This window comes from Ambystoma mexicanum, chromosome 1q, assembly GCF_040938575.1.
Source record: "Ambystoma mexicanum isolate Mex_15411 chromosome 1q, UKY_AmexF1_1, whole genome shotgun sequence".
NCBI lineage: Eukaryota > Metazoa > Chordata > Amphibia > Caudata > Ambystomatidae > Ambystoma > Ambystoma mexicanum.
The window spans coordinates 1108811526-1108833263 of record NC_090922.1 but is presented as its reverse complement, the minus strand read 5'-3'; the positions used below and the strand labels follow the sequence as shown (position 1 = coordinate 1108833263).

General features: G+C 46.5%; 1 protein-coding gene across 4 annotated transcripts in view; it reads right to left on the bottom strand.

The window, feature by feature from the left end:
- The window catches only part of CCDC18 (coiled-coil domain containing 18), a 2185916-nt gene that overhangs the window by 1659435 nt on the left and 504743 nt on the right, over positions 1-21738 (bottom strand). For all 4 annotated transcript variants that reach the window (XM_069641832.1, XM_069641829.1, XM_069641831.1 and 1 more), the window contains exon 8: positions 20473-20594. In XM_069641832.1, coding sequence (XP_069497933.1) covers positions 20473-20594 — 122 coding nt within the window. The remainder of the gene's footprint in view (positions 1-20472; positions 20595-21738) is intronic.

Sequence of the window (21738 nt, the reverse complement as noted above, 5' to 3'; positions counted from 1 at the left end):
TCCTCGAAGGTACCATCTCATCTCCTCAGCACCCAGTACCTTCCAGCTCCGGTCTGCACATTTATACTGTATCAGCGCTTCTGAACATCTCTGGCTTTGTTCCGCCACTCTCCTAGGCTTCAGCACTCAAACTGCATTCTTACAGAGCCTGGGATGGTATTAGCACCTTCCACAGAGGGTGACCGTGTTGGAGACTGCAGAGAGTCATGCGTCTACAGGGACATCTTTTATGATACAAACTGAAGTTAACAATTCAAATCCTCATGTTCAAACGCAGACATCATACCAGCAATAATGCTCAATTAAGTCACAGAGACTCTTCTACTAAGATTTCAGCATTTAATACATCCCACAAGATTGTAATGACTGGACAGTCTCATCTTCATGTATTTGACTCACACCTACAAAATGATGACAAACACTCCTGGTACACAGACAGACAGTTATCGCTGTAAGGCCAGAAAGTGGGGATCAAGAGACAATAGGTGTTGGGAAGATCACTTGCTACATGATATCAACGCAAAGGCATATCGGTTGATTCCCCAAGGACTTTCTCACCCCTCTTCCTGGCCTCATGACCGATGTGGGAAAAGGCCCTCCAAAAAGAACCAGACATCCTTTTCTTTTCACAGGTGTATACACTGTCAAATCATGAGCGCAGATCACAAAATACTATCCCATATACTCAAAAGGCGCATGCTCTTAGAGCAGACCAAGAATTACAGCACAATGCAAACCTGAGTACACAGACAACACTGCCTCTGGCTGCAAACAGCCATCTCTGCAGAGATCGCAGGAACAGTTGGCCAGTGAGGGAACTATCACGGGATCAAATTGTCACAATGATAGGGCCATCCGATTCCAAGATGGCAACGTAGGTTATTGCGCATTTGGCCCTGAAAGCCAAGGGGACAATACCACCGATGGCTTGAAAAACTTGAGGACCCAGATGTGGAGTTTATTATTATTATTTTTTATCCAAATTCTTTTTTTATTGAAGTTCTCAAATAAAAGATTTTGCATACATTAATCAGCATTATCACGTGTCATGAGTGTACAAAGTTGCACACTAAAGGGAAAGGGGAAACTAGAAAAGAACAGTACAATACATCTTCTCTTATCCTTTACAACCACATTAACTCAAACGCTTTCATAATTCCGCCCACCAAATTCTCCCCCAGGACATAAGGGAACAGGGGCTCTTTATCTAGACCTTTCATATCCTGCTATAACGCCCAGTGCCTTTAGTCTTATTGGTATATACATTGCCATTCTATCCTTTGGTACACAAACTGTGAAAGTAGAACAGACTTTGTCAAACTCTTTGCTTGTTCCACCTTAACACAACTGTCAGCTTTCCATGCTAATGGGGTCCCATATTTTGTGGAACTATTGTAGATCTGAGAGAGGAGTTTTCTTGCCCGACTGCTGCACAATACATATTTTAGCAACAACAACCAAGCTGATACATAATACATTTTTCCTTTCCTGCAGATGTGTGTCAACTTCAGGCAGTATGCCCAGCAGAGCAAAGGCCAAATCCTCAGGGACTGGCAACATCAGTATCTTTCTGATTTTAGTTTGTACCTCCTGCCAAAAACCGTGTCTGCGATGCCGTTCCCACGGTGCTACATTCCTCCAACATTAGGTTGACCTCTGTGTATACCTTATGTGTAACTTCTGAGGGTATAATACCACCTGTGCAATAGTAAATATTGTTTTGTATTATATTTTAATAGTTTATATTGGAGTGCCTGAACGCTTTTATGAACTGTATTGTGATTCCTTCTCCATGAAACGTATACCTATATTCACTTCACACTTACCTTTGCCAGATATCAGAAGTTTATAAATCGCCCAAATCAAATCTTTGGATGTAGCAAAGGAATCAAAATGTAGTAACCATGGTTTTACAGTCTTGTCTCCCTTCCCTGCCGTCACAGTCTCTCATAATAGGCTGCAATACCCAGTGTCTAAATTGATGATATGAGAACCTGTCTGCCTCTTGAAGGCCAAAGTCCTGGCGACAAACGATTTGATGTCATCCCCACTAAAGAAGTACCTTAAACTTGCAGGGTCAGAGCCCATTGATTCATTTACAAATGTTCTAAGTTGCATACCTGGCTTAAAAACTGGGTTCCTGAAATGTGGTGTTAGTGGGGATAGCCAAGGAGCTATTACTAGGCTTGTTTACAGTCTTCTGAGGTCTTAGCGTTTTAATTGTCAATTTCAAATACTTGAATGCTGAATGATTTAGGAGGACTAAACTAAGGGTATCCATAATGAGAGTGAGAGAGAGAGTGAGTGTGTGAGTGAGAGAGAGAGTGTGTGAGTGAGAGAGAGAGAGAGAGTGTGTGTGAGTGAGAGAGAGAGAGTGTGTGAGTGAGAGAGAGAGTGTGTGAGTGAGAGAGTGAGAGAGAGTGTGAGAGAGAGTGTGTGAGTGTGAGAGAGAGAGTGTGAGTGTGAGTGTGAGTGTGAGAGAGAGTGTGTGAGTGTGAGAGAGAGAGTGTGAGAGAGAGTGTGTGAGTGTGAGAGAGAGTGTGAGAGAGAGAGTGTGAGAGAGAGAGTGTGAGTGTGAGAGAGAGAGTGTGAGTGTGAGAGAGAGTGAGTGTGAGTGTGAGTGTGAGAGAGTGTGAGTGTGAGAGAGAGAGAGTGTGAGTGTGAGAGAGAGAGTGTGAGTGTGAGAGAGAGAGAGTGTGAGTGTGAGAGAGAGAGTGTGAGTGTGAGAGAGAGTGAGTGTGAGTGTGAGAGAGTGTGAGTGTGAGTGTGAGTGTGAGAGTGTTTTTCACACACCAACCACTATTTTCTCATTTCTTGGTACCACTCTCACGCACAATACCTTACATGCACTCTCACCCAACATTATACTCTGTGGGCTCCAGATTCCCCAAATCTGCTTTTGATCTCACCAGGAACCCATGTGGCCTAGAGTGGAGAAGGCTAAGATGGGTGGAGAATGTAACATGCTTCATGGGCTAATTAAAACTCCCTTACTGGAAGACACAATATTACTCACATTACTAAACCTGTATTCTCTTTGATCTATCTGTTGGACAAACACACATCCTACCAATTCCACAAACCTTACGGTTCTGCAGCATTCCCGTCCAAAACACTCACCGTTCATCCAACCCTTCTACCCATGTTAGTCCTACTCACTCACTTTTCTTTTCCTCCAAAAACCAGCATCTGGACACCATTGGCGGCGCACAATATGCTAACAGTCAGACAAAGCTCAATGCTTTAAAACCTCTATGATGCATATCAGCATCACCATAGGTGCAGCCTAGAAGCTTTCCAACGTTATATTATATAAAGCAGGCTCTAATGCAGAGATTTGAGAACTGGTGTCGCAATATATATAATTAACAAAAATTCACAAGTGCATTTAAAAAAAAATGTTTTTTCAACAAAGAAATTGAAAACATTACACAATGTAAAGTATCGGCAACAGATCATAATCTTTACTCAAATATTCCCTTTCCATTCCTTGCCCCCATCGCCATTCCCACCCTCTAACCATGCCTGTTTCACCATTTTGTTGTATGCACACTTCATTTCGGTTATTTGGGGCACCTCACATTCTTGTTAAAGTCCATTCTCTTCTGTCCCTTCTTCCGCAGCAGTGGTAAACAAGGTGTGCAACAATGCTTCCCATTACATTATTCCCCTAAAAGCGTCCTCATTATCCTTCCCCACAGCCCCTTTCCATGCCGCGGTTTCCGCTCCCCCCCACCTCTACAGGTCCCTCCATCATTCCTCCACTCGTGGACCCTGGGGCGATATTCCATGCCATAGCAATTTTTCGTTTGGCCAAAATACACGCTAAAGCATTCATTTTCGTTCCGGGTTTCTGGCCTTTGGGATGTGAGAAACGGCCCAGTAGGCACGCAGCTGGGGAAAGCACATCCAATTCCACCCCGCCATTATGTAATCTACCCGCCACCTCCCGACAGTATATCCCCCCACCACTGGGTATTCCCAAAACACGTGCAGCATTCCTTTGTCTATTGCCTTACACCTGTGACATCCTTGTACTGCTGCACCCGGAAACAGCGAAATCCGCAGAGGTGTCATATACGCTCTGTGCGTCACTAGCAGTTGTATTAGCTGCATTTGTGCATTTCGTGACACCATTTTATGGTATCTCAGTACCCCTCCCATTTGGCTTCAGTAAAGGCCGCCCCTTTATCTTCTTCCCACTTGCCCTCCACTACCAGGGTGGAGGGGGGGTGGGGGGGGCAGGCCCATTAGACAGTAGCAGTTCATATCATTGATATAGCATGCCTCCCTTCTGCCACATCAAATAAGACATCCACTATCGAGTGTCATTCCATTAACTCACTGAATACAGGCCACCTGCGTGTGATGTGTCTCGTGACAGTGCAATATAGCATATATTGGCCTGTGTGGATGCCCGTCTGTGTTGTCTGCTACGAGAAGGATATGTAAACCATGTCTTGCAACAAATCCCCCCAATGGTGGCCACCCACAGGCGTCCCACTACTTGCCTATACCCATCCTTGCTTGAGGCGAGGATGACACTATTGAGACCAAAGGAATCTGCCTCGAGATTGGGTCCATCAGCCCCATCATAGTCATGGCCCTGTCCCACACCCTCATTCCTAGGGACACTAAGTGTGACCATTGTCCACCACAAGGCTTCTTGAACCATAATAACTCCTTCAGATAATAGCACTGACCCGTGGATTGCAGCATCAGTCTGTCTGGGGTAGGGTCATCTGCGAGCCAATCTACTACAAATTGCAGCTGCCCCGAAACCCGAATGCCTCCCTTTGTGTATGGCCTGTATAAAGTTGATAACCCTATTCGATTCTGGCCATTCTGCCACAGAAAGCCTCTACAGATACCCTCCAGGGTCTTAAAGGACGACCCATTTATGTTAAACGGGACATTCACAAACAAGAACAAGTTACTTATCAACGGTCACGTTCTTTCGATTGGATGTTCCTCCGACGTATTCCTCATCTTAGATATTCATATCTTCCAGCTTGCTTCGGATATTTTTCACCAGAGGGTGCTGTGCTCGAGGCAGTGGCGTCAAATGTCCCTCGAGGGCCGCCGTCAAACATCAACGTTATCCATAGTAGAAAGGGCTCGAGCCGTGCGCGTTACCTTCAGTTCTGTTTTTACGATGTTAATTGCTGCATCAGTTGACCAGGCTTTTATTGACCTATGGCTCTGAAGGATGTTGGAGTGCAACTGGCGTAAACTGTACGGCGGGGTAGGCTGGGCAGGTCGATGAGGAATATGTGGGAGGAACATTCTGCGGGCTGATGTAATTGCCACTAGCAGAATTGTTTTTAAAGTAAGAAGTCTTAACGGAAAAGAATGTAATGGTTCAAAAGGTATACAGTGAGAAACTTTAGGACTAAATTTAGATCCCAGACGGGTACCACATTTGTCAGCCCTTTCAGGAACTGAACAACCAACAGCATTTTAAAATAGGATACCTCTTCTGAGGAGCGATTGAAAAGAGATAGCACCGCTAAATATCCCTTTATAGTGCTAACTTGGGGCCCCAAATTGGCCAAGTGTAACAGGAAAGAGAGTATCATAGGAGTATTACAAAGAAATGGATCCACATTCTTGTCCCTGCACCAGTTACTGAACTTGTTCCAATGACACCGGTACAAGGGCTTTCTTGCTGGTCTTCTGGCCGAAAGCAAAATCTCCATTACGTCGTCCGGGGGGTCCCAATCCTTACATTCAGCCTCTCAGAAGCCAAGCATGAAGGCTGAGTGTTTTGACCTCTGGATAGAGAACCCGACCTTCCTCTTGCGAGAGGAGATCCTCTCTTTGTGGAAGACGTATTGGAGGGCAGATGGACATGTCTTGAAGGTCCGGGTACCACGTTCTCCTGGCCCAAATCCAGGGCAATTAGGATCATAGTTTTCCTGAACTTTCACAACCTCCTGATTACTTGAAGAATCACAGGGACTGGAAGAAATGCGTACAGCCATGGAAATTCCCAGTCCACTATGAATACGTCTCCTAGAGCTCCTCTTGGGGGAAATTGCCTTGAGAAGTACTGGTCGCACTTCCAGTTGACCCTGGTCGCGAAAAGATCTACTTGCGGGGTTCCCCAAAGGGTGAAGATCTCTTGAAGGACTTCCTGACCTAGTTCCCACTTGTGAGACACTGTACTCTGCCTGCACAGAGCATCCGCTGCCGCGTTCTGCTCTCCGGCTAGGTGAACTGCCGACAGAGATTCCTTCTTGTATTGCCCAGAACCAGAGCTGCATTGCGTCTCTGCACAGTGGTAGTGATCCTACGCCTCCTCTCTTGTTGAGATAGTACTTGGCCACTGTGTTGGCTGTCATTAGCAGGACATTCTTTCCTCATACAGAGGCCAGAAATGCTCTCAGAGCTAATCTGATTGCCCTCATCTCCAAAAGGTTGATGTGCAGTTTGGACTCCGATAGAGACCAACAACCACTGATTGTAAGATCGTGATCGTTAGTGTGGGCTTCTGTAACGCTCACCTAGTTCCCACGGAGGCGCGGGCGTGGTCTGGACGGCAGTGGCCTCTTCAAAGGAGATGTTCAGCACCCTGAAGATGGAGTGGGCTGGGTTCCCAAATCCGGCTTGTCTGGCTCGGATGAATACCCTTTTGTGAGCGAAAAGGAAGGGTTAATACACTGCGGGTTTTGTGTTGATCTCCCGTTCCCCTTCTCACCCTCCTTGCAACCCTTCTGTAATTCCCTTTGGAGACTCACCTTAGGAATTGAAAAGGCGAGCTCTCCATCCTGCTTCTGATGCAGGGGCACGTTGGGATCCAGTTACGTCACTGGATAGTAAGTTCGAGTTTGCTTGTCTGTTCCGGTAAGTACCGTAAATCTTTATGGCAAGCTTGAGTCTAAACTGTTCCTCTTCTCTTTTGCAGGTAATGGAAGACTCCGGGCTGAGGGCGGTTTCTGTCGAAAACCTGATTTCAGGTCAGTCTTGGTGTGGGCCCACTACTGTCTTTTCCTGTCTCTTTTTCCTTAGGGGCCGGAGTTCGAGAATGCCGAAGAAATGGAGCCGGTACGAAGCAGAAGCTGAGTCCGACCTGTAAGCAGGAAAGTTTAAAATAGTTTGTTTGCTACGGTTCTTGCATTCAATAATGTGATGTTTGCTTTTTCCCCATAGGGGCCGGGGTGCTGAAATGCCCAAGGAATGGCATCGACCCGAAGGTTAGAAGAATTAGCTTGGCGGGTAAGTGCTTCTTGGTTATTTTCCCCTTCTCACCTTGCTTTCTTCTCTTCGTCTCCCCGTAGGTGCTGGAATGCTGCAGGAGATCCGGATGGGCGTCGCAGAGCCGAAAGCGCCACGTGCAGGTAAGAGAAGTGCGCTGAGATGTATGCGACGCGGTGAGTATTTAAAATGATGTCTTTTTGCAGGAACGTTGGCGCGCTGAATCCGGAATGCAGCTTTAACAGGTAAGGTTTGTTTTCACCTGTTTCTTCTTCCCTTTTCTATCCAGGATGCTGGCAGGCGTGGTCGAGGACTGGAGCAGGAGCAGGCACAGTGAGCGTCCAGCTGCTACGAGCAGAACAACGCGAAGCGTGGTTTGCGGTCTGGGCTTGGCTTAAATAGCCTTTCAAGTAGTCCCAGGTATGTATCCTTCCACTGAAGGTATGTATCCTGCCACCAGCCACACCCGTGTGGTTAAGTAGTTCCTTTTTCATCTGGAAGTTGTAGAATGATCTGCCAGGTAAGGAAATTGCAGCATGGTCTGCCAGGTAAGTTTGCACCAAACACATTTCCTTCCATATCTTGTATGAGCCTGGCGCCGATGGTGCCAGGACTGTTATCCCTTATGAGCCTGACGCCAACGGCGCCAGGACTGAGTCCAAAGAGCCCCTATCTGGGGTGGCTGGGACTTCCCTAGTATACATGTTGCCTTCCTCTGAGGGTGCCGGGCCCTGTCTGGCTCCTTGGAGGTAGGCATCATGACAGCTTCCCACCCCGTGAGTGAGGCGTCCGTCACTACCATCATCTCCGGCCATGGTTGCCAAAAAGATTCTCCTTTGAGGATATTGTCCCTGCAAGCCCACCAAAGTAGATCTTGAGCCACTCTGGCCGGAGCCTGCAAAAGATCTGATATATTCCCCGAAAATTGGGACCATTGCGTTCTGAGGGCCCATTGAAGGGATCTCATCCTCAATCTGGCTTCTGGCACCAGAAAAATGCAGGATGCCATGAGACCGAGCAACCTGAGGAAATCAAAGGCTGGTAGATGCTGGGCATTCTAGAATTTGATGAGCCCTCTCCTCGGGAGACGAGGCTTTGCCCGAGGACATAGCCAGTATTGCTCCGATGAATTGGAGCTTTTGGAGTGGTATAATTTGTGACTTTTTGAAATTGAGGGAAACGGCCAGTCTGTGTAAGAAGTGGCAGGTCATGGTCAGATGTTCTTGGGCTTGTTCGGGTGAACTCGCCCTGATTAACCAGTCGTCCAGGTAAGGATAGAGGTGAATCCCCCCTCTCCGGAGACTCGCTGCCACCACCGTCATCAGCTTGGTGAAAACCCTCGGGCGGAGGTCAACCCGAATGGCAGAACTCAAAACATAGTGAGAATTGCCAATCGTGAACCTCAGGTACTTCCTGTGCTTGCAATGTTTCGGCACATGAAAGTAAGCATCCTGAAGGTTCACTGATACCAACTAGTCTTGGAGTTGGAGAGAAAGGGTTACCATCTTGAACTTGTCCTTCCTGAGGAACTTGTTCAAGTTTCTTTAGTCCAAGATGGGTCTCAATCCTCCGTCCTTCTTTGGGATTAGAAAGTAAGGGGAGTACCAACCCTTGTTCCTCTCCGCTACAGGTACATGTTATATTGCACCTTTCTCTAGCAGGGTGAAAGTCTTCGGCACAAGGAGCGGGTCTGGAATTTTGGCAGAGCTGGCTCCCGGTGGATGGTCCCAAGGCCTTTGTCAAAAAGGAAGGCAGTAACTCTGGGCTACTGTTTCCAGTGCCCAAGCATCTGAAGCAATGCCCCGCCATTCGTTCAGATACTGAGTGATCCTGCCCCCCACTAGGGTGTTGGTGGGTTAAGGCCTCAGAGTGGCTTTGCAGCGGCTGCAGCAGTGGCTGAGGGGACAGTTGCTGCTGCTGGGGCTGATCTAACACCTTTTCCTCTTCCACCACAAGGGATTTTTCTTTGTTGTCCTTTCTGACTGGCCTGTCCCTTCCCTCTCCCAAATGAGGAGTAGAAACAAAAGGGACGACACCTCCAGGAAGATGACCCCGAGTAGGAGTGTTGTTGAGGTTGTCTTATAGAGGCACTAAGTGATTTAGCCGCCGCTTTTGAGGTCTGCAGCTTTTCTAAACTTTCATCTGCCTTGATGCCAAACAACCTCAAGCCGTCAAAAGGCATATTGAGCAATCTGGATTGCACATCCGGTGCAAAACCAGTTTTTCTCAGCCATGCAAATCTGCGCAGGACTGTGCTAGAGGCCATGGACATGCTTATGCTATCAGCAGTGTCCAGCCCTGATTGGAGGCATTCCTCCATAACCTCCCCCATAACCTCCTTTCCATCTCCGACAATTGCGAGAAAACCTTCCTGTTACTCGCCCTCAAGTATGTGTTCAGCCGCTGCCGTCATACAATCCCACAGGGTGTATGTGAATCGTGCGAGAGTGCAAGTCACATTCGTGGATTTTAAGGCCATACTGCCCGAAGAAAAAGCTTTCCGGGCCCACCCATCAATCCTTTTGTAGTCCCTATCCAGGGGGGGAATTGAACGGTAGGCCAACTGTCTCGTAGATGTGACCGCCTGCACCACTAAGCTCTCAGGCAAGGGATGTTTTGAAATGTATTCACGGTCAGTTGAGGAAGGCCTGTACTTCCCTACACATTTTCTATTTATAGCTGGGCCAGAATCTGGGCTTTCCCATGTTGCCATGACCCTTTTTTGTGATGCATTATGAAAAGGGAGGACAGGGTCCTTTTTAGGGCCTTCATTGAGGATGTCCGCCATGTCATCTGGTCAAAATTTGGGGAATTTGTATTCCATCTCATAAATTCAATAACTCTATTCATCAAGTTTCTGTACCCGCGTCTGCATGGTCTGCAGGGTCAGGTCTATCAAAGTCTACTTCAGGGGAAGTATCCAGGCCACTGGCTGTTTGAAGGCATTCATATAAAATCGGCCATTTTAGAATTAGGGTCTACTAACTCTTCGGGGACATCTCTAGTCCCAAATTTTACTCCAGCCAGAGTAACGTCCACTTCAGAGGATTGCTCCTCAAAAATGGAATTCACTGATCTGACAAAGTCTTGTTTAGGCTGTGGCTGGTATACTTTTTCGACAGGCATCAATCTCGGTTTCTACAAGGGTGTCGATTCTGGCGCCGGAATGAACGATGGCCTTGATAACAGCGAAGGCATCGAGGTCATCAACGCTAGCTTCGATAACATTGAAGGAGGCTTCGATGCATTCGAAGGTTTTGACGCCATATTCGAGAGCGCCTTCGAGAGCGCCTTCAAAGGATGCGTCAAAGTAACTTGCGACATGGACTCCGATGTTGGGTGAATTCCCGACGCCATCTTGACAGATGTCACCTCTGATTTATGCACCGGTAGGTCTGATTTTCTTACTACCTGTCAGGGAAATATCCTCTGATGACACCCTCGACGACTTGTCATCGGATCTCGCGAGTCTGGTCTTTGACCTCGCTTTGTCACTTTTAGAGTGAGTAGGGGCATGGTCTCCATGTGGTTTTTTCGAGGAGGTCTGGGCCCCATTCTCGAATTTATTTTACACAGAGGTTCTGAAAGCCTCCCACTTCTCAGGGGAATCATGTTTGGAAGGGTAGGGGATAACCCTTGTGTCAGCCGACAAGGAGGAGGAGAAAGGAGGAGATCGGTGTAGTCTCTTAGATTTTTATTTTTACCAAGACGAGGAAGATTTCCTCGAATGACTTCTCAATTTTGATTTCCCCGACCTATGTCGAGACTTTCCACCCGATTCTCTCGATTCTTTTAGTTTTCTTGACCACTGCCAGTTTACCTCTACATTCCTTCAGAGCCTTGTTGGTCATCGCCTGACAGGAACCGCACTCGTCAATCCAATGGTCAGGGCCCATGCACCAGATACAATTTCGATGGGGGTCGGCGATCGACAATTTCTTCCCGCACTTCTGACATTTATTGAAGCCAGTTTTAGGCGTGGAAGGATTAGACGATGAAGACATAATGACTTGAAAAACTGAAGCGCTGTTTTCGTGTCACGTAGCAAGCTATCAGAAAAACGGAACTGAAGCCAACGGGTGCGGCTCGAGCCCTTTATATTACGTATGACAACGATGTTCGACAGCAGCCCTCGAGGGACATTCGACGCCACTGCCTCTAGCACAGCGCCGTCTGGTGAAAAATTTCCCAAAGCAAGCTGGAAGAGACGAATATCTAAGATGAGGAATACGTGGGAGGACACAACCCATTTGAAGTCACGTATTATGAAGGTGTTTCTCCGCGGGATCATGGTGCACGCCGATCCATAAATACCTGAACATGCGCACTTCCCACTGCAGTGCAAGCACAGCCGACACGCCTCTCTCTATCCTGCGCAGTCCCGCTATCAGGAATAATGCAGACTTGTCCATACCGATTGTAATCCCTGAAAGTTTCTCAAAAAGCGCCATAGCGTCCATTAACGGCTCTAGATTATCCTCCGGGTTCTGGATGTATAAAAGTGTGTCATCAGGGTACAGCGATATCGGATGCCTGGCTCCATCTGTTTCAATACCCTCCTCAATGTATTTCCCTTCTAAGGTACTATGCTATCGGTTCCATGGCTAGGACGTAAAAAAGTGTTGACAGTGGACATCCTTGTCTAGTTCCTTTTCCCAATTCCCATGCCTCGGAAATGCATCTACATGTCTTTACTCTTGCCATCGGTTTAGTGCACACTAACTGGACCCATTTCACATAAGTCTACCCAAAGCCAATATTGGATAGAGCCAGTCCCATCTCACTGAATCGAACGCCTTCACCAAGTCCAATGTGGCTATGGCACACAAAGTCTCCCAGGATGCTGTCTTATCCATCACACAATGTAATCTCTGCAAGTTCCAGGCCAGGCTCCGGTCCGCAACATAGCCGGTCTGTTCTGGCTGCACTAACCTGGGTACCACTCTTTTCATTCTCGCTGCAAATATGGACGTTAGTATCTTATTATCTTGATTGAGCATCGAGAGGGGCCTATAAGAACTGCAATCTACCGGGTTTTTGTGGGGTTTAAGGAGGGGCATGATTATGGATTCTCTCAGGCTAAGTGGGAGGACCCTCTTGTCATATGCGTCATTAAAGGTATTGAGCAACTGGGGGGCTAAGGCTTGTGCATATTCTTTACAAAATTCTCTAGGTAGCCCACCCGAGCCTGGGGTCTTTCCCGTCAGCAACCCCACAATCGTACTTTGTATCTCTTCCAAAGTGAAAGGCACTTCCAAACCATCCCTTTCTTCCTGACCCTGCTCCGCGAGTTTGATTTCACCCAACACCTCCTGTAGGTAGGTGTTTTATATAAGGGGCCCCTCCCTATACAGTTGTTGGTAGCATTCACGAAACGCCTCATTAACCTCGTTCTGGGTGTGGCATACTTCCCCTTGTCCCCTGTTTATTGTACGTATGGGGCTGCGTCTCGACTCGTTCTTATATAACCATGTCATCATTCGTCCCGGCTTATCCCCTTCTGTATGCTGTTTCTCCGTGTATTTAGCAAAACTATGTTTGCTGAGCCTTTCCCAGCAGTCTATGCATTTCTGTTTAAATTCTCTCTCCTGTACATCCCTGTCCCGATGCTGTTCTCGGGATTGCTCTAACCTTCGCAATTGTTCCTCAGCAGAGGACAATTGGTTGTTAATGTTTGCTTGGACACTGCTAGACCCTGCTATGACGACTCCTCTGACTACCACTTGCATCGCCTCCCAGAAAATGCCCGCACTAGACACGATTCCCAGATTATGTGAAACATACTCTGTGATGCTACTTTTAATACAGTCACGAAATGGGGCATCTCTCAGTGATTCGCTCCTAAGCCTCCACGTGGGTATCGGAGCCCTAGGGGGCGAATATTGACATTGTAAACTAAGCCCAGCGTGATCCGATAAGACTCTACCCTTATACTGGTCGTGCGCAATCAGATGTACCAGTTCATTCCATACAAAAAAATAATCTATCCTTGTATATACTGCGTGTAGCGCTGAAAAGTATTAATAGTGTCTAGTGCCTGGGTGAAGAACTCTCCAGGTATCCACTAAAGCGAAAGAATCGAGGAGAGTAATGTCTTGGCTGGCGGGTATATTTAACATCAGATCAGTCCAGGATCGGGTTCAACGTACGTACAATTGAAGTCCCCCCCCACACCCCCATATCATACCATCTACGTAGGGGCCTAATTGAGGATATACAGTCTGAAAACACTTGGTGGCGCTGTGGTTAGGGGCATATGTGTTAAGCCAAAAAGTATCCACCTGCTTGAGGAGGCCTTTCACAAGCACCATTCTGCCCTTGTTGTCCGTTTTGATATGGGTATCCTTAAAAGGTATCGAGGGCGCTATCCATATCAGGACCCCTCGAGCACAGGCCGAGTACGGGGAACCAAATAGTTGCCCCTCCATTTACCCACTACTAATGCCGGTGTCTGCCACGAGGTGCGTTTCTTGTGACATGGCAATGTCCAACTTACATCTGTGGAGGTACGAATATACGATTTCTTTTCACGCAAGCATTCAAACCCCCTCACATTCCAGGTGAGAACATTTACGGTTCCAGCCATTTACATCCGTCTTCTCCTAATCGCTCAGCCGCTCCTGGCACCAAACCCAGATACTACCTCCCACCCCCCCTCTGTAGGCGTTCCAACCCCAAATGTCGTGGTATCTTTATCTATCAACATATCTGCAGGCAAACCGCCCTCCCACTGAATTACCCCAACTAGAAACAACTGCTCAGCCTTGTTACCCTTGCTCAGGCTTGTCCGCTTCTCGCATCCACCCTAAGCGGTCCTGCCTGGGGCCAGTGCCCCCGAAAAAAAACTTGTGTGGTGTGGAGGGCGCAGCCTCTTCTTTGTTATACAGCGTTGATTAGTACTAAGTCCTGCCATATGGACAACATTCAAGCATCAGTAATGTGTCACTCTGAGTGGTCTGGCCTCTTACGAAGGAATTACAGTTCCAGCGGTGCACTCAGCTGCTTAGAGCCTGCAGTTTAAGGTACCTTAACGATTCCTGGTCGGGTAGAACTTCCCACATGCATTCTCCGATTGTCCTCTCCACCTTCTCCGTGGGGTCCCATCTTCTCCCTGTCCATCCAAGCCTGTGCCTCTTCTGGGTGCTCAAAGAACCAGGTATTGTCTTGATACATGATTTTAAGCAGTGTTGGGTGGATCAGCATGTATCTCAGTCCAGCTGTATGGAGTCTGGACTTAGCTGCTGAAAATTTTGCCCTGTTATTTTGTACGGGCACTCTGCAGTTTCACTTTACAAACAATCTTCTTGTTATTTCACTTTACGGAACTTCACAGTGTTCAAAATGGTCTTTGGTGTGGTTGCCGCAACGGCTGTGGTCCGCACCATGCTTGGGCAGACTCATTGTCTCTCTATAGCGTTTTCGGTCTTCCTCACGCTTACGAAGCGTATCTTTGCCGTTTGCTTCCCACTCCAGGCTGCTCAGTCGTTACTCCAGCCTCTCTCACGGCTCCGCTCCTGCATGCTGGCTTCTTTTCCTCTCCCGGTAAGGACAACGCTGCTTCTCTCGTCTGCCGGAAGGCCAGGAATCCTCTTGCGGTCCCTGGCATTTCCACAGCACGCTGTGCTCGCACATTATTTCCCTTCTTGCTGCCAAGTTCTTTCACTCCTCCACACTGCTCGCTCCTCCGCACACCGGTTCATGCCTGCCGCTTCTGCACACCGGCTAGTGACTCCAGCTTCTGTCTGCCTTCAATGTAGATGCCACGTCTTCTCCTGAGCTCCCTTTCCAAATCCAGTTACCATTTTCAAAGGTCATGCGCACAAGTGTTTTGATCCACCAACTAGCACATTCACCAAGCATGACGCTCCTGCTGCTCTGCATCAATTCCATCAACCTCCCCGTCTCAGTACTTAGGTGGTTGTGGGAATTAAAGTCCACTGATGGTTTCTGATGCATCTCTCTTGGAGAGTCTCTCAATGATGCCATATGAATGATCTATTTTACATGAAGGAAAACTAAAACTGAAAATGATTTTCTTGGAGTTTTTACTCTTTAGGTTATGGATGGGAGTTTGGCCTAAAAGATATTGGGAAAAGGTAAGGGAGAACAGATGCGTAGGACCGTAGGGTATTGGGTAACAAGGGGTCTTCCGCATGGGAAAATGGGGGATACCACGCCTGATCCTCCCACGTATATCCACCCCCAGGGTCAGGATAAGGTAGCGGCTGCCATTGCCTAGCCACATGGGAGGAGGTCACCGCCGGGGTACCCATGATGACTCCATTGGATTTATCGCACTAGGCAAATATTTGACTCAAATGTTGACTGCAGACTAGTAATCAAAGCATTGACCTGGAGAATTAAATATATTAAATAGCTGTATCAATATAAAATCCCAAACAAGTCTGGTCAAATAAAAATGCATTTTTTCAGTATTCAAACGCCATGCCAATAAAATGATTCCAATGCAAATAAAATCCGTAAAACAATTCTAAACAATTAATCAAACACTACCTGAAATAGTTATAACACTCCAGTTCACCAACAGGCATACAAAACCCTATTCTTCTGCAACCTCAATCATTACTAAGACGTACTTAAAATGCTGTGTAGGTTATGATCCAAATGTTCTTGTGGCATGCCGCCTGGCGTCTTCCGAGCATCCAAAAATAGCACTTTAAACTGGAGGACCGCAAATACCGACACTTGGCTATCTGTGCTATGAGCCCTGACAAGGGCCTTTTTGATAATGTCGTACGTCTGCCTCCAAACTTAAAGGCTTCAACTATCCAATTCTGAGGGTGGCATAATTTGGAAAAAATAAAAAAATATAAGGAGGGTGGTTTCCATCACAGTTTGAGGCACAAAGACAAATCGCTTGGAGTCTGACCCTTTGAATTCCCCACCACCACTCCGACCTTATGTAGAGAACTTGCATTTCAGGGTTGAAATCCTGAGTGATCAAGTAGCCAATAATTGCAAGTTGTGTTTTGAAATCTGGCCTGGGAAATTCCACAAATGGTTCAAGCCCAACTGAGCGAAGCCCTACGCAAAGGATCTAAAACAGTTATGTTTTCTGTCTGGAGTCTGCCAGGGTCGAACCCAACACACAAAAGAGCATTGTGAGTAGGTCAACATATAAAAGCAAGCAATACTATGTCAGATGGCTTCCGGGAAGTCTAGACGGACATGTAGCTGGATACAACCGCTGGAACACGGTGGGAGGGAGGCTGGAGAGGAAGGTGAGTGGTGCCTCAAAGGGGAACAAGGCCTGCTGGTGGGGGGCAGAAAAATCGCATGTTGGAAGAGAGTGACCTTGTGTGGGAGGAGCCATCAGATGGCGGTCTTTCAGAGATTAGGACCTAGATCCACCAGTCCAGGGTGTTTATGTTCGACCGGAATTTCCATAATGAATCTTTGTTGGCTTCGCCCACACCAGCAGTTAAGTGGGTTAACTGTTACACGTACGTGCGCCACTGCCAACTCCCATTGCCAAGGACTATAGTCAACTGACCAACTTTGTGCCCTACTACGATAATTGATGGATATCAAATAGCTATATTTTTGCCTCACTGCCAAGGATGGCCATCAATGGCCCATGAACTTATCCGATCTCCAAGGCTTGCCATTAAGTACTGTGAGGAGCAAGGAATGAGACTCGGACACAGGGGGCTCAAGTTTGTTGCCATAAACTTTTATCTAAATAAACAAAGGGTTGGAAAATGCCTTACTTTCCCCTACTCTAGGAGGTATTTTCCATACCTCAACCAAAACTAAGGGCCTGTCCAATGTCAAGATGCCCAAAGCAAATTGGCCTGTGTCGGAAATCCTATCCTCGCCCTAACATTCCAAAAGTAACTCAGGTGCTAAGGGTAATGTCGCTGGTTTTAAGAAGGGTGCACAAATGCACCTGGTGTACTTCCCTGCCAGGTTCTTTCCTAATACAATTTAACTTTGTTCACAGTCTTGACTTTCGCCTGGTGTATTCCTTTGCCAGGACATATTTACGTGATTCACTTTACACACTTGCAAACTTGGCTTTATCTGGTATACTCACCTGCCAGGGCTTTGTTACCGAAAGAGACTAGAGGTCAATCTCATATTCTACACTTCACTGTCCTTTAACGTATTTTGGTATCGTTGCTGAATCGTCCTGAGGGCCCAATCTTCCTTCTTAAGACTTAACGGCTTTCTGTGGCATTCCTTGGTTCCTTCATGGTAAATGGGAAGCAGCGGTTCAGTATCCCACCTCCACCTCGCTGTCTCACCGGCTTCACCCGCCTATTAACACGTCCTTTTGCCACTCCCGCCTGGTTGCTGAGCTGTTGTCCATGTGCGGGTGGCATATGTGCTACTCTTCAGTTCCTGTGGCCGCCAACCAGACTTGCTGACTTCTTCTGGGGTGGTCCCAGCATGGCAAACCTTCTCCTGCAGCCTTCCTCCTACTGCCTTCCCTTTGAAACGGTTGGCTGGCTCCAGGGACTTCTCTTCAGCGGTTCAGCGGAACGGTAGTCCCTGCGTTGGTGCTGTGAGGACACTGTTTCCCCAGGTAGCTCTCTCTTCCTCAATTCAGGTACTGTCTTTATAATATCCCATCACCCATCATACACTCGTAATCACTAGAGCATGTTCTTCACTTCTCAGCCTCATGGATACTCATTGCTCCATTCAGCCTCCTCATCCGAGTATTCTCGTATGCATGAAAATGTTGGGCCGTTTTTGGTTTTCTTCTCACATGATACTGGAAGAGGTTATTAGTAGGTTTTGTGGGTAGCGGGAGGGAACTCTTACAATAAGCCATAAAAGCTTCAGATATGGGGGAAACATCCCTAAAAGGTAAAGGGGGGTACGTGTCTTCACCTGATGCCATGTTATCCCCTTGCAGGTTGCCTGCCCCTGTGTGGTCCTTGCTCATATAGCCGCCCCCAGGGTCAGGAAGCAGCTGCCGTCCTCTGGCCACATGGGGAGAGGCTACCTCTGGGAAAGGAGTGATGACATCAGATTCATCACAGTCGAGCTTTTTATGTGGTGGCCGCAAAACCTGGAATGATCTCCCTCTGGCTTTACGGGGAACTGTGGATCATCTCACCTTCTGTAGGTTACTGAAAACCACTCTCTTTTTGAGTTGTTTTAGATTCTGTTAATTTTTTTAATTCATGTACTCACGCAACAGCACCAAGATGCCTTCGGGCGAACATGCGCTTCATCAAGTTCATTTAACATAACATGCAGAGTACCTGTCTCAATGGTATGAATTGTCACTTACCGTTCAAATACTTGTCCCATGCTTCAGATTGCTCCTCCAGGAATCGGCTCCCTTTTAAGGCCAGTGCACAGAAGCAGAGCACATTGACACCATATTCTCTTCCCGTGGTGATCACCATGTTACAAGCCAGATTAATTTGTGGCGACAAGGAATGACGAAACTGACCAAGTGGTGGCATAGTTGTTGCCATACACTTTTATTCAAAGTAAAGACAAACATATGTAACCCTAACTCCAATGAGGCTTCGCTACCTAAATGAAAAAATCGGGTGCTCGTCAGGAAGTCTGTGAAAGTCCAAATCAAAAGGCAACAGCCCAATCAAAAGCTCCTAAGTTATCCCTGTCACTACAACAAATACTAAAAATCTGCTTCTGATCATGAGCCAGGAGAATGACTCCCTTCCCCTGGATGCTAAAGATGTCAAGTCTTCTTAAAAGTAAAGATTTCAAGCTTTTCATAACAAACAGTTCTACAGGATCCTGGTGGGGCTAGGAGAATGACTCCCTTCTCCTAGCTGGTTACACAATGTTCATTTAACAAAACATTTTGTTCTTTCAATGACAGAATAACAACTTCAGCTTTCATCGTACCCTTTTGCTTCCCCCACTAGGACAAAAAAGATGTTCCCTGAGTTCCTCTCGACTCACCAGGAGCACACTCTTGTCGAACTGGCCAGGGAATTGCAGTATAAAGTGGTTTACTACTTTCTCAGCTGCTTCACGATTTACAGTCTCAAATCTTCCCAGCCTCTTCCCAGATTTGTATTGGTTCCCATTACCTTCTACCAAGGAACTCTTCACCGGTTTCACCAACGGTTGCGGTTCCTCTTCCTCTGCTTTAACTTCTTCTTTCAAGCTACTTCTATGGCCTGCTTCGCTCTGCGGCCAATTGTTGCTCACAATCTCGGTGCAGTTTTTGGACTGCTTGGTCCACCCACAATGTTCATACCACCACCACAGTCTCTTGTACTCTCTGCACATTCGCCTATGCGGCTTTGTTGTAGGATATGGTAGGAGGTCTTGGCACTGTTGTCGGAACGAATAGTCCACCCACTACAGGTCGCCCACCACCTTTCAGTCTCTCCAGGTTTAATGTGCCAGTTCTCAACTGACGCGAAAGGCTATTCTCAGGCGTCCCGCTGTTCGTCAATTGGTTTGTGGAGAGGTGCCTCACTGCAGTCTCCTGAAGCCCAAGCTCGACCTCACGGGCTTCAACGCAGCCAGGTTCTCCTTCTAGACATATAGCAGCTCTCAGCATACCAGAACCGCACAGGCCATTGCTGGACGGGTCAGAAAACTACGAAGAACACAGCCCTTCTTTGCTGTGCAGTTTAAATAGCGGGGACGACCCCAGCGTAACATCAGTCCAATTGACAGCAGCTGATCGAGCCTTCGTCCCTGCTCAATTGGAGCGTTCGAAGTTCTTTTTTGCCCTTGTACCTATATCATCAGGGTGGTTTGATATTTTACATTAACAAATAGTTTCGGACGTGAGCTCATGTGTAGAAGATTCAGGCATTAACACCAACCTGCAGGGTCTGGGCTAAAAGGGGCCGTGACTCCCAATCGCTTCCTTATCCCCAGGAGAGGAGTCCCTCTCCATGAGATCCTCCCACATCTTAGCACCCCCTAGGGGACTATTGGTTAGCAGATCACCTCCCTAGCCTCAAGGAAAGGGGCTCCTTCCCCCCCCCAGCAGGAGAAATGATGCTATCTGAAGGATTGTCACACATTGCACTGCAAAACTAAGATTGATTACAACTCTGTGGCACGAAGAGACATGATGTGGCAAACTGTGGATGTGACCACCAAATAGAAAATGCACTATTTAATGCGTGCCATATCCCACTTACAAAGCTTCCTCCTGAGGAACAGTGCTACTCCATGGAGGCTAAACTAAACATGGTAACATTTTTAACATCTCCACAAACTGTCTTCAGTGAGGGAAAAGAGCATCCAATACTCACGAGTTGATAAATGAGGCACAGAACAGTTGAAAGATAAAATTACCTGAACTGTTCTTGTACATTTTCCACTTCAGCTTTTAATGCCTTACATTGTTCCTGCAACGTGTGCTTCTCATTTTCAGAGTTGTACAGCTGTGTCTGCAAAGCTTCCTCTTCTTGTTTAACCTAAAACAACAATTTATTTTACACATTTGATTTATGACAGAACCTAAACATTCCACATAAACTCTTCCTAAAAATACTACTTTCAGATTTGGAAAATGATGGCCTGACTTGAATACCTGCTAGTTAGTAGAATAGTCTTCCATTGAAAAAAAGATGCATATAAAATAACATTAACAGATCCATAAAATGAAAAAGGAAATTGTTAATATTTTTCAGAGTGAGCGTCTTGCCAAAAAAGGGTGTCAGAATACAAACTAACAAAAAGGTAAAAAGAGGAGGGTTCTGGAAGAGATATTGAGGCTCCCTTGAATACGTCCTTCATTTATGCCTTAGAAGGCAGTCGCTAAGGTGTGTGGAACATTTTAATGGACATCTAAAATGGACAACAAAACAGACTTTACTACCAATACAGAGTGGAAAAAACCTTTAGAAATAGGAAAAAACGAAATGCGTGAAACTCTATTTAATTGTAATTAGTCAAACGACTTTTTACTAAGGTTAATAAAACTAGAAATGTCATTAGTTATAATAACACCAACTACACTGTGGTGTTGTAAAATTAGACAGCTAACATATACTAATTTATAACAAAACAAGCATATCTTCAACCAAACAACTGACAAAGTATACATAAACATTAATACCCTATGAGCAAGTGAATAGAATTCAAATGCATACTGGCGAAACATACATATACATTAAAACTCATAATGGGAGTTAAAATAAACTAAATTCATGTGCACAATTACGTTGACAATACAGGCTCAGGTTACATCGCTTACATGATTGACAACAGCAGGTGCAATTCAATTTAAATCTCAGCATCAAAAGTTCTAACATCAGAATGCTTTAACCACAGAGAGGTGCTTCACAACCACATTCCAGACCCTAAACAGTGCCAAGTTGACGGAGTATGTGGGGGAGTTTAACAATATATCCAAAACACGTTCGACTTAATAGATTCATAGTTGTAAACCATATTTTTATAAGTGCACAGACTGGAACACTCAGTGAATAGATGTTTAGATGTTTCCAGAATACCATTACACCTGCATATGCGAACCACTCGATTCACTGCTAGATTCATCTGAGAACCCACATCTGATAACATGGGTAACTGGTTAATACGTAAACATAGCATCAG